The 12,553-nt window shown below is 52.8% G+C and overlaps 1 protein-coding gene across 2 annotated transcripts in view; it reads right to left on the reverse strand.

Annotated features, from left to right (window-relative positions):
• TUBGCP3 (tubulin gamma complex component 3) overlaps nucleotides 1-11,281 on the reverse strand; it is a 79,212-nt gene extending 67,931 nt beyond the window's left edge. Inside the window, exons 1-3 of one of the 2 annotated variants that reach the window (XM_073664385.1) lie at nucleotides 10,873-11,281; nucleotides 1,631-1,738; nucleotides 435-502 (exon numbers count right to left, since the gene is read on the reverse strand). In XM_073664385.1, coding sequence (XP_073520486.1) covers nucleotides 435-502; nucleotides 1,631-1,738; nucleotides 10,873-10,948 — 252 coding nt within the window. In that variant the 5' untranslated portion in view covers nucleotides 10,949-11,281. The remainder of the gene's footprint in view (nucleotides 1-434; nucleotides 503-1,630; nucleotides 1,739-10,872) is intronic. The other variant, XM_073664384.1, reaches the window with a different exon arrangement.
• Nucleotides 11,282-12,553: the final 1,272 nt, after the last annotated feature.

Genomic DNA, 12,553 nt, shown 5'->3' on the forward strand with positions numbered 1-12,553 from the left:
AAATGATTACGCTAGGTAACGTAGTAATCCCACAATTATTCTGTAGATAGGACTTACATTGCAAGTGATAAGTATCTGTCAGCCGGGGACCCACTGCCCTTTACCAGAACAGAGGTCTTATCTCCCCAGTTTGATGAAGTCAAGGCATTCACACTGCAGCTTCACTCATTGCCTATGGGACTGATGGAGATGAAGGAGCCCAGCATAGTCATCTTCATCTGTCCCACAGACAATTATTGGGGCATCAGTGCACATACATGACTGTGGCTCCAATCAAACATGGGACACAGGTTCTGCAGTGTCATGAATGATTGCAGGAACTGCTAGAGATCAAATATTTATCGCCTATCCTCTGTGCAGGTCGTATGTTATAATTGTGAGACAACTCTCCAATAGAATAGTCACATTTTGGCCACATCATGTCCAACACATACCTGGGACTGGAGCTTCCGGTGAAGCTCAGAAAACAGAGCGCCATCTGCTTCTCTTCTCTGCCTCACAACTACAAAAGAACAAAGCATTTACCCCGAGCAATGGATCAAAGACGTTAGACAGTAAATAAATGTCTCACATGAAAACTAATCTGAGCAACCATTGCACTCTCTTCTGGGATTCTGCCATAAGACTGGGGGGAAATGATATATGCAGGTGAGTAACTGACAAATAGGCGGATCCCGTATTACAGTCACTATAGGAGGGATTACATCGCTCTGTACATTGCTGCCCTGAAAGGTGCAGCACGGTAAGTCACTAATATATAACACATATGTGGCTATTGCTTATTTATAGGAAACTAACACTGTACAGAACTGAAAATCACTGAATGTAGCACTATGACCTAGCAAACCTATAAAGGAGATGGGACAGTATCAACTGATTTGTGACCATTTGTGGCATATATCACAACAAAAACTGTCAGAAAGCAATGCATGTGCCAATTGTCTAATGATGCCGCATTTTCTAACTTTTAGACAATCCCAAATGCATCAAGTGTAGTTAGAGGCAAACTTCTTTAAATAAATGTAGTGTATTTCATTCCATTGCACTTAAAGAGAATCTGTCACCGAGCTTTTGACACCTAATCAGAGAGCAGCATAATGTAATGATTCCAGCGATGATCACTTGCTGAGCTGCTTGCTGTGATTTTGGTAAAATTTGTGTTTTATCAGGAGGAGATTACTACTAGAGGACTAGTAAACCTGCTGTAGTTTAGTCCTCCATATTCATGAGCTCTGTATAACCCCACTCTCACCACTGATTGGCAGCATTTGTGCCCACTGTGCAATGGCAGAAAGCTGTCAATCAGTGGTATGGGTGAGTTATAGAGGGCTCGGCATTCAGAGAACTAGTAATTCTGCAGCAGATAAAATGGGGATTTTTTCAAAACTGCAGCAAGCAGCCCAGTAAGTGACACATGGCTGAAACCAAAATCTCTGCCCCTATATCATGATGGGCTACAAAAAACTGGTGATAGATACCCTTTAAAAAGAAGTTGCCACATAGTAAAAATTACTTTCTAGAATAAAGCCTCTCCATTATCTTTGGGACTCTCTGGGTGATGTCATGAGGTAACCCCACACCGGCACTACCCATTAGTGCGCCATTACCTAGGAGCAGAATTCACACTTACATTCTTTTTTAATCTTTTCAGCAACAAGAAATTCGTCCCGTTCAACAGTTGGAGCAAAATTACTGCCAATTACACGCACTGCGTACTGGAACTGCTGGGCGACATCCGCTGTGGGAAAGGGTAGAAACCATTTCAATTCTATTTTGATAGAAAAAAAGAAACATGATGTTTCACCTATAGTAAAATAGCGCATGCCATACATTATATAGTGATGTCATACAAGAGCAGATAACTTATCTGTAGTCCATTATATAACACTCACCATACAGAGCCTGTGTTGGAGATGAAGATGGATCAATCTAAAAACCCGACCATCTCAGTCACTTACCTTACTGGATGTTTGCAGCCTAATCTACCTATGTATAGACACCGTAACACTCCACATCTAGGACACTTTATTACAGATGTAAGACTGCTCTTGGTTGGGTTGTCCACCTTTTTCTGTGACTATTTCTACATAACATGTTTTTTTCTTGTATGAACTAAATAAGCAAAAAAAAGTGACTGAAATATATTCAATATATTTGAGTGGAGCTGATCCGCAGCACTCGGCAGTGGGAGCTAATCGGTCTAATCTGATACCATCTATTAGTTTTTGTACTCAGTGTCACAAATTTCTGCCAAAATTTCTGCGCAATTTTTGGGTGCACAATAACATGTTAGGCCACGCACCCTTTCAGCAAATGCACACCCATTGTTAATAGGTCGTGGAAAGTGTCGAAAACACATGATAGTAGAAGTCATGACAAGAAGTAAACAGTAAATAAATGTATATAGATGCCGGACCCACCCATGACCTTTTCACCAGAGTGGTTGTCATACTGAGTTTCTTTTCTTGGACGAGCCAAGTCCACAGCTCCGTGAGCTGATCTGATCAGGACGTGTCGCCATTATGACTAGCGCAGTCACAAGACTCAATCGTGATGAAGATTTTTCAAAAATAACTAATGTTGTTTGTGTGCTGCAATTATTACTCAGTCAGCCATAACACTAGAAGGGGTATTCCCATCTCTGAAAGTGATGTCATCCCAACCTCCATAAATATTAATGATGTCGTTTTAGCAGCAACAATTCTTATTTGCCTTAGGGTGCAGGGCCATGAAGCAGAAGCCTGGTGGCAGCTGTGCCAGATGTGAAGTTTTGTGCCGTTCTTACACTGATTGGTAAAGGACCCTTGCTAACTTCATGTGAGTGGTAAAGGCCACATAATATTGTGGGCAAACTGCGGTCTGCACATGACCAGCCCCAGTTCTGCTGATGGAAATGCAGGAGCGGGGTCAGTGCCTGCAAGTTTATTAGATGGCGGCTCCTTTCTAATAATCATTGTACAGTGCTGTGTATGCAGCTCCACAATTGAAAGTATTAGTACATGGGCAAAAGTGACGCCAACACGTAGATCTGGGCACCTGAGTACTCTTGTCAGAGAAGGACCTGGGGCAGAAAAGATGCTGCTGCTATGGTAACTTATTAGCTGGCTCTGACATGACTGTATAGCAGGGGTCCCCAACCAGAGGGCTCGGGAGTCACATGTGGCCCATGAGACCAGTGAGCTTATCACTGTGCCCTGCTTACTGACTGATCCCGGAGATACCTGACAGCTCACTGTGCCCTGCTTACTGACTGATCCCGGAGATACCCGACAGCTCACTGTGCCCTGCTTACTGACTGATCCCGGAGATACCCGACAGCTCACTGTGCCCTGCTTACTGACTGATCCCGGAGATACCTGACAGCTCACTGTGCCCAGCTTACTGACTGATCCCGGAGATACCAGACAGCTCACTGTGCCCTGCTTACTGACTGATCCCGGAGATACCCGACAGCTCACTGTGCCCTGCTTACTGACTGATCCCGGAGATACCCGACAGCTCACTGTGCCCTGCTTACTGACTGATCCCGGAGATACCCGACAGCTCACTGTGCCCTGCTTACTGACTGATCCCGGAGATAACTGACAGCTCACTGTGCCCTGCTTACTGACTGATCCCGGAGATACCTGACAGCTCACTGTGCCCCGCTTACAGACTGATCCCTGACAGCTCACTGTGCCCCGCTTACAGACTGATCCCTGACAGCTCACTGTGCCCAGCTTACTGACTGATCCCTGACAGCTCACTGTGCCCAGCTTACTGACTGATCCCTGACAGCTCACTGTGCCCAGCTTACTGACTGATCCCTGACAGCTCACTGTGCCCAGCTTACTGACTGATCCCTGACAGCTCACTGTGCCCAGCTTACTGACTGATCCCGGAGATACCTGACAGCTCACTGTGCCCTGCTTACTGACTGATCCCGGAGATACCTGACAGCTCACTGTGCCCCGCTTACAGACTGATCCCTGACAGCTCACTGTGCCCCGCTTACTGACTGATCCCTGACAGCTCACTGTGCCCCGCTTACTGACTGATCCCTGACAGCTCACCGTGCCCAGCTTACTGACTGATCCCTGACAGTTCACCGTGCCCAGCTTACTGACTGATCCCTGACAGCTCGCCGTGCCCCGCTTACTGACTGATCCCTGACAGCTCGCCGTGCCCAGCTTACTGGCTGATCCCTGACAGCTCACTGTGCCCAGCTTACTGGCTGATCCCTGACAGCTCACTGTGCCCAGCTTACTGGCTGATCCCTGACAGCTCACTGTGCCCAGCTTACTGGCTGATCCCTGACAGCTCACTGTGCCCAGCTTACTGGCTGATCCCTGACAGCTCACTGTGCCCAGCTTACTGACTGATCCCTGACAGCTCACTGTGCCCCGCTTACTGACTGATCCCTGACAGCTCACTGTGCCCCGCTTACTGACTGATCCCTGACAGCTCACTGTGCCCAGCTTACTGACTGATCCCTGACAGCTCACTGTGCCCAGCTTACTGACTAATCCCTGACAGCTCACTGTGCCCCGCTTACTGACTGATCCCTGACAGCTCGCTGTGCCCCGCTTACTGACTGATCCCTGACAGCTCACTGTGCCCTGCTTACTGACTGATCCCGGAGATACCTGACAGCTCACTGTGCCCTGCTTACTGACTGATCCCGGAGATACCCGACAGCTCACTGTGCCCTGCTTACTGACTGATCCCGGAGATACCCGACAGCTCACTGTGCCCTGCTTACTGACTGATCCCGGAGATACCTGACAGCTCACTGTGCCCTGCTTACTGACTGATCCCGGAGATACCTGACAGCTCACTGTGCCCTGCTTACTGACTGATCCCGGAGATACCCGACAGCTCACTGTGCCCTGCTTACTGACTGATCCCGGAGATACCCGACAGCTCACTGTGCCCAGCTTACTGACTGATCCCTGACAGCTCACTGTGCCCAGCTTACTGACTGATCCCTGACAGCTCACAGTGCCCCGCTTACTGACTGATCCCTGACAGCTCACTGTGCCCAGCTTACTGACTGATCCCTGACAGCTCACTGTGCCCCGCTTACTGACTGATCCCTGACAGCTCACTGTGCCCAGCTTACTGACTGCTCCCTGACAGCTCACTGTGCCCAGCTTACTGACTGATCCCTGACAGCTCACTGTGCCCTGCTTACTGACTGATCCCGGAGATACCTGACAGCTCACTGTGCCCTGCTTACTGACTGATCCCGGAGATACCTGACAGCTCACTGTGCCCCGCTTACAGACTGATCCCTGACAGCTCACTGTGCCCTGCTTACTGACTGATCCCGGAGATACCTGACAGCTCACTGTGCCCTGCTTACTGACTGATCCCGGAGATACCTGACAGCTCACTGTGCCCAGCTTACTGACTGATCCCTGACAGCTCACTGTGCCCTGCTTACTGACTGATCCCGGAGATACCTGACAGCTCACTGTGCCCTGCTTACTGACTGATCCCGGAGATACCTGACAGCTCACTGTGCCCCGCTTACAGACTGATCCCTGACAGCTCACTGTGCCCCGCTTACTGACTGATCCCTGACAGCTCACTGTGCCCCGCTTACTGACTGATCCCTGACAGCTCACTGTGCCCAGCTTACTGACTGATCCCTGACAGCTCACTGTGCCCAGCTTACTGACTGATCCCTGACAGCTCACTGTGCCCAGCTTACTGACTGATCCCTGACAGCTCACTGTGCCCAGCTTACTGACTGATCCCTGACAGCTCACTGTGCCCAGCTTACTGACTGATCCCTGACAGCTCACCGTGCCCAGCTTACTGACTGATCCCTGACAGCTCGCCGTGCCCCGCTTACTGACTGATCCCTGACAGCTCGCCGTGCCCCGCTTACTGACTGATCCCTGACAGCTCACTGTGCCCAGCTTACTGGCTGATCCCTGACAGCTCACTGTGCCCAGCTTACTGGCTGATCCCTGACAGCTCACTGTGCCCAGCTTACTGGCTGATCCCTGACAGCTCACTGTGCCCCGCTTACTGGCTGATCCCTGACAGCTCGCTGTGCCCAGCTTACTGACTGATCCCTGACAGCTCGCTGTGCCCAGCTTACTGACTGATCCCTGACAGCTCGCTGTGCCCAGCTTACTCACTGATCCCTGACAGCTCACTGTGCCCCGCTTACTGACTGATCCCGGACAGCTCACTGTGCCCCGCTTACTGACTGATCCCGGACAGCTCACTGTGCCCCGCTTACTGACTGATCCCGGACAGCTCACTGTGCCCCGCTTACTGACTGATCCCTGACAGCTCACTGTGCCCAGCTTACTGACTGATCCCTGACAGCTCACTGTGCCCCGCTTACTGACTGATCCCTGACAGCTCACTGTGCCCCGCTTACTGACTGATCCCTGACAGCTCACTGTGCCCAGCTTACTGACTGATCCCTGACAGCTCACTGTGCCCCGCTTACTGACTGATCCCTGACAGCTCACTGTGCCCCGCTTACTGACTGATCCCTGACAGCTCACTGTGCCCAGCTTACTGACTGATCCCTGACAGCTCACTGTGCCCAGCTTACTGACTGATCCCTGACAGCTCACTGTGCCCAGCTTACTGACTGATCCCTGACAGCTCACTGTGCCCAGCTTACTGACTGATCCCTGACAGCTCACTGTGCCCAGCTTACTGACTGATCCCTGACAGCTCACTGTGCCCAGCTTACTGACTGATCCCTGACAGCTCACTGTGCCCCGCTTACTGACTGATCCCTGACAGCTCACTGTGCCCCGCTTACTGACTGATCCCTGACAGCTCACTGTGCCCCGCTTACTGACTGATCCCTGACAGCTCACTGTGCCCCGCTTACTGACTGATCCCTGACAGCTCACTGTGCCCAGCTTACTGACTGATCCCTGACAGCTCACTGTGCCCAGCTTACTGACTGATCCCTGCCAGCTCACTGTGCCCCGCTTACTGACTGATCCCTGCCAGCTCACTGTGCCCCGCTTACTGGCTGATCCCTGCCAGCTCACTGTGCCCCGCTTACTGGCTGATCCCTGACAGCTCACTGTGCCCCGCTTACTGACTGATCCCTGCCAGCTCACTGTGCCCAGCTTACTGACTGATCCCTGCCAGCTCACTGTGCCCCGCTTACTGGCTGATCCCTGCCAGCTCACTGTGCCCCGCTTACTGGCTGATCCCTGCCAGCTCACTGTGCCCCGCTTACTGGCTGATCCCTGCCAGCTCACTGTGCCCCGCTTACTGACTGATCCCTGACAGCTCACTGTGCCCCGCTTACTGACTGATCCCTGACAGCTCACTGTGCCCCGCTTACTGACTGATCCCTGACAGCTCACTGTGCCCCGCTTACTGACTGATCCCTGACAGCTCACTGTGCCCAGCTTACTGACTGATCCCTGCCAGCTCACTGTGCCCCGCTTACTGACTGATCCCTGACAGCTCACTGTGCCCCGCTTACTGACTGATCCCTGACAGCTCACTGTGCCCCGCTTACTGACTGATCCCTGACAGCTCACTGTGCCCCGCTTACTGACTGATCCCTGACAGCTCACTGTGCCCCGCTTACTGACTGATCCCTGACAGCTCACTGTGCCCCGCTTACTGACTGATCCCTGACAGCTCACTGTGCCCCGCTTACTGACTGATCCCTGACAGCTCACTGTGCCCAGCTTACTGACTGATCCCTGACAGCTCACTGTGCCCAGCTTACTGACTGATCCCTGACAGCTCACTGTGCCCCGCTTACTGACTGATCCCTGACAGCTCACTGTGCCCCGCTTACTGACTGATCCCTGACAGCTCACTGTGCCCAGCTTACTGACTGATCCCTGACAGCTCACTGTGCCCAGCTTACTGACTGATCCCTGACAGCTCACTGTGCCCCGCTTACTGACTGATCCCTGACAGCTCACTGTGCCCAGCTTACTGACTGATCCCTGACAGCTCACTGTGCCCCGCTTACTGACTGATCCCTGACAGCTCACTGTGCCCAGCTTACTGACTGCTCCCTGACAGCTCACTGTGCCCAGCTTACTGACTGATCCCTGACAGCTCACTGTGCCCTGCTTACTGACTGATCCCGGAGATACCTGACAGCTCACTGTGCCCTGCTTACTGACTGATCCCGGAGATACCTGACAGCTCACTGTGCCCCGCTTACAGACTGATCCCTGACAGCTCACTGTGCCCTGCTTACTGACTGATCCCGGAGATACCTGACAGCTCACTGTGCCCTGCTTACTGACTGATCCCGGAGATACCTGACAGCTCACTGTGCCCAGCTTACTGACTGATCCCTGACAGCTCACTGTGCCCTGCTTACTGACTGATCCCGGAGATACCTGACAGCTCACTGTGCCCTGCTTACTGACTGATCCCTGACAGCTCACTGTGCCCTGCTTACTGACTGATCCCGGAGATACCTGACAGCTCACTGTGCCCTGCTTACTGACTGATCCCGGAGATACCTGACAGCTCACTGTGCCCCGCTTACAGACTGATCCCTGACAGCTCACTGTGCCCTGCTTACTGACTGATCCCGGAGATACCTGACAGCTCACTGTGCCCTGCTTACTGACTGATCCCGGAGATACCTGACAGCTCACTGTGCCCAGCTTACTGACTGATCCCTGACAGCTCACTGTGCCCTGCTTACTGACTGATCCCGGAGATACCTGACAGCTCACTGTGCCCCGCTTACTGACTGATCCCTGACAGCTCACTGTGCCCAGCTTACTGGCTGATCCCTGACAGCTCACTGTGCCCAGCTTACTGGCTGATCCCTGACAGCTCACTGTGCCCCGCTTACTGGCTGATCCCTGACAGCTCGCTGTGCCCCGCTTACTGGCTGATCCCTGACAGCTCGCTGTGCCCAGCTTACTGACTGATCCCTGACAGCTCGCTGTGCCCAGCTTACTGACTGATCCCTGACAGCTCGCTGTGCCCAGCTTACTGACTGATCCCTGACAGCTCGCTGTGCCCAGCTTACTGACTGATCCCTGACAGCTCGCTGTGCCCCGCTTACTGACTGATCCCTGATAGCTCGCTGTGCCCCGCTTACTGACTGATCCCGGACAGCTCACTGTGCCCCGCTTACTGACTGATCCCGGACAGCTCACTGTGCCCAGCTTACTGACTGATCCCGGACAGCTCACTGTGCCCAGCTTACTGACTGATCCCTGACAGCTCACTGTGCCCCGCTTACTGACTGATCCCTGACAGCTCACTGTGCCCCGCTTACTGACTGATCCCTGACAGCTCACTGTGCCCCGCTTACTGACTGATCCCTGACAGCTCACTGTGCCCCGCTTACTGACTGATCCCTGACAGCTCACTGTGCCCAGCTTACTGACTGATCCCTGACAGCTCACTGTGCCCAGCTTACTGACTGATCCCTGACAGCTCACTGTGCCCAGCTTACTGACTGATCCCTGACAGCTCACTGTGCCCAGCTTACTGACTGATCCCTGACAGCTCACTGTGCCCAGCTTACTGACTGATCCCTGACAGCTCACTGTGCCCAGCTTACTGACTGATCCCTGACAGCTCACTGTGCCCAGCTTACTGACTGATCCCTGACAGCTCACTGTGCCCAGCTTACTGACTGATCCCTGACAGCTCACTGTGCCCAGCTTACTGACTGATCCCTGACAGCTCACTGTGCCCAGCTTACTGACTGATCCCTGACAGCTCACTGTGCCCCGCTTACTGACTGATCCCTGACAGCTCACTGTGCCCCGCTTACTGACTGATCCCTGACAGCTCACTGTGCCCAGCTTACTGACTGATCCCTGCCAGCTCACTGTGCCCCGCTTACTGGCTGATCCCTGCCAGCTCACTGTGCCCCGCTTACTCGCTGATCCCTGACAGCTCACTGTGCCCCGCTTACTCGCTGATCCCTGACAGCTCACTGTGCCCCGCTTACTGGCTGATCCCTGCCAGCTCACTGTGCCCCGCTTACTGGCTGATCCCTGCCAGCTCACTGTGCCCCGCTTACTGACTGATCCCTGCCAGCTCACTGTGCCCCGCTTACTGGCTGATCCCTGCCAGCTCACTGTGCCCCGCTTACTGACTGATCCCTGACAGCTCACTGTGCCCCGCTTACTGACTGATCCCTGCCAGCTCACTGTGCCCCGCTTACTGACTGATCCCTGCCAGCTCACTGTGCCCCGCTTACTGACTGATCCCTGCCAGCTCACTGTGCCCCGCTTACTGACTGATCCCTGCCAGCTCACTGTGCCCCGCTTACTGACTGATCCCTGACAGCTCACTGTGCCCAGCTTACTGACTGATCCCTGACAGCTCACTGTGCCCAGCTTACTGACTGATCCCTGACAGCTCACTGTGCCCCGCTTACTGACTGATCCCTGACAGCTCACTGTGCCCCGCTTACTGTCTGATCCCTGACAGCTCACTGTGCCCAGCTTACTGACTGATCCCTGACAGCTCACTGTGCCCAGCTTACTGACTGATCCCTGACAGCTCACTGTGCCCAGCTTACTGACTGATCCCTGACAGCTCACTGTGCCCCGCTTACTGACTGATCCCTGACAGCTCACTGTGCCCCGCTTACTGACTGATCCCTGACAGCTCACTGTGCCCCGCTTACTGACTGATCCCTGACAGCTCACTGTGCCCCGCTTACTGACTGATCCCTGACAGCTCACTGTGCCCAGCTTACTGACTGATCCCTGACAGCTCACTGTGCCCAGCTTACTGACTGATCCCTGACAGCTCACTGTGCCCAGCTTACTGACTGATCCCTGACAGCTCACTGTGCCCAGCTTACTGACTGATCCTGCAGACAAATGACAGAACAAGCGGATGAGAAATACAAGGAGTGGAGAATGAACACGGTGCGGCCCGCATTACCTTCCCCCTTGCCAAGTATCCGGCAGCAGAGGTTCTGCAGCAGAACGTTCGGTGACTTCTGGTCCGGGGTAGCCATGCTGGGGTCCGCCCGCTACCGTATTTCCTCCGGGGGTTACAGTTTTCACGGAGCTCGCCCGTTAACTGTCACTGCAGAGGCGCCATTTTAACAAAACCCGCCGAAAGCCGCTGTCAGTTCCCACAATGCTCCGCTCTGTGTTTGTGGTGACAGCAGCGGCGGGGGCAAGAGCGGTGCCCCGGGAATGTGCTCCCCCTGCCCCGCACTATGGTTCCGTTCTTCTCTCTGGCTGCGGTGTGTGCAGCCCGGCGCCCAGGACGCGTTATGGCGGCGCTGTAGGTGATAGTCGTCTGCAGTGAGCTGTGAGCCATGGACGCTCAGCGTTACTGATCCTGAGTGAGGGCTGATGGCAGGAGGCTGGTGGGGGCGCAGAGCGGGACTCTCTGTTAGGGGAGCACTGACTGACGCTGAGACTCTCATGGACCTCGCTGACTGAGCCTTGGGGGCAAGCAGACTGATGCCCTTGTGGGGGCGCTCTACCTCTACATGGCTTTCCTGGCTTATACTTTCACACTTCTCACTTAGGCTGTGTGCCCACAATGCGTTTTTTAAGCGTTTCCGCAGCCGCAAAAACGCATGGTAGAAGGCCTGCCAATGATAATCCGCATGTGCTGTGCACATTTCCGCTGCGGGTTATCATTGCGGAAAAAAACGCAGCACTACCAATTATTTTGCGGAAGCGTGGCGTTTTTGCCGCCATTGACTTGCATTGGAACGCATGGAATCCGCATCACTGGATAAGCACATGCGGAATACATGCGTTCAATGTACTTATGGTACCCGGGTGTGGAGGACAGAAGACTCTCCTCCGGACCCGGGTACCATAGTACCTGTAAAAAAAAGAATAAAATAAAGATTATATTTACCTTCTGATGGCCCCCACTGCAGTGGACTGGAGGACCTGCGCTGACGTCATAGTCATGTGACGGGTCACGCGACAATGACGTCAGCAGGTCCTTCAGTACCGCGATCTGCCGGCAGCCAGGACGGAGCGAAGCAAAACTGCGGGGGCCATCAGAAGGTAAGTATAGATTTATTTTTTACCATTCTTTTACGGCCACACTATATAAATCTGTGCCGGTTTCATGGATTTATATAGTGTGACCAAGTTGTCAAGCACTTTCCAAGTGATGCTAAAATCGCTTGGAAAGCGCTTGTCAACCCGCATGCGGAAATGCATGTGAAGAACGCTTCACATCCGCATGTCCCTGGCAGGAAGAACGCATGTACAATCCGCATGCTTTTTTTTCTGCCAGGGAGATGCAGAAACGCTCAGGAAAAATCCGGAGCATTTCTGCATCGTGGGCACATAGCCTTATTTCTGCCTTTTTTCAATGTTTGTAAAAATAAAAAAAAAATTTACCTAATGGTGGATTTTAACCCGTTAAAGGATCCTGGGTTTTTCCGTTTTCGTTTTTTGCTCCCCTTCTTCCCAGAGCCATAGCCTTTTTATAGTTCGGTCAATATGGCCGTGTGAGGGATTATTTTTTGCGGGATGAGTTGTACTTTTAAACATCATCACTGGTGCAGTGAAATTGCAAAACAAAATTGCAATTCCACAGTTGTTTTGTGTTTTGTTTTTTTTACCACTTAAACTGGATGCTA

Source organism: Phyllobates terribilis, unplaced genomic scaffold (genome assembly GCF_046119375.1).
Source record: "Phyllobates terribilis strain yellow unplaced genomic scaffold, ASM4611937v1 Scaffold_2__4_contigs__length_985480577, whole genome shotgun sequence".
Lineage (NCBI taxonomy): Eukaryota > Metazoa > Chordata > Amphibia > Anura > Dendrobatidae > Phyllobates > Phyllobates terribilis.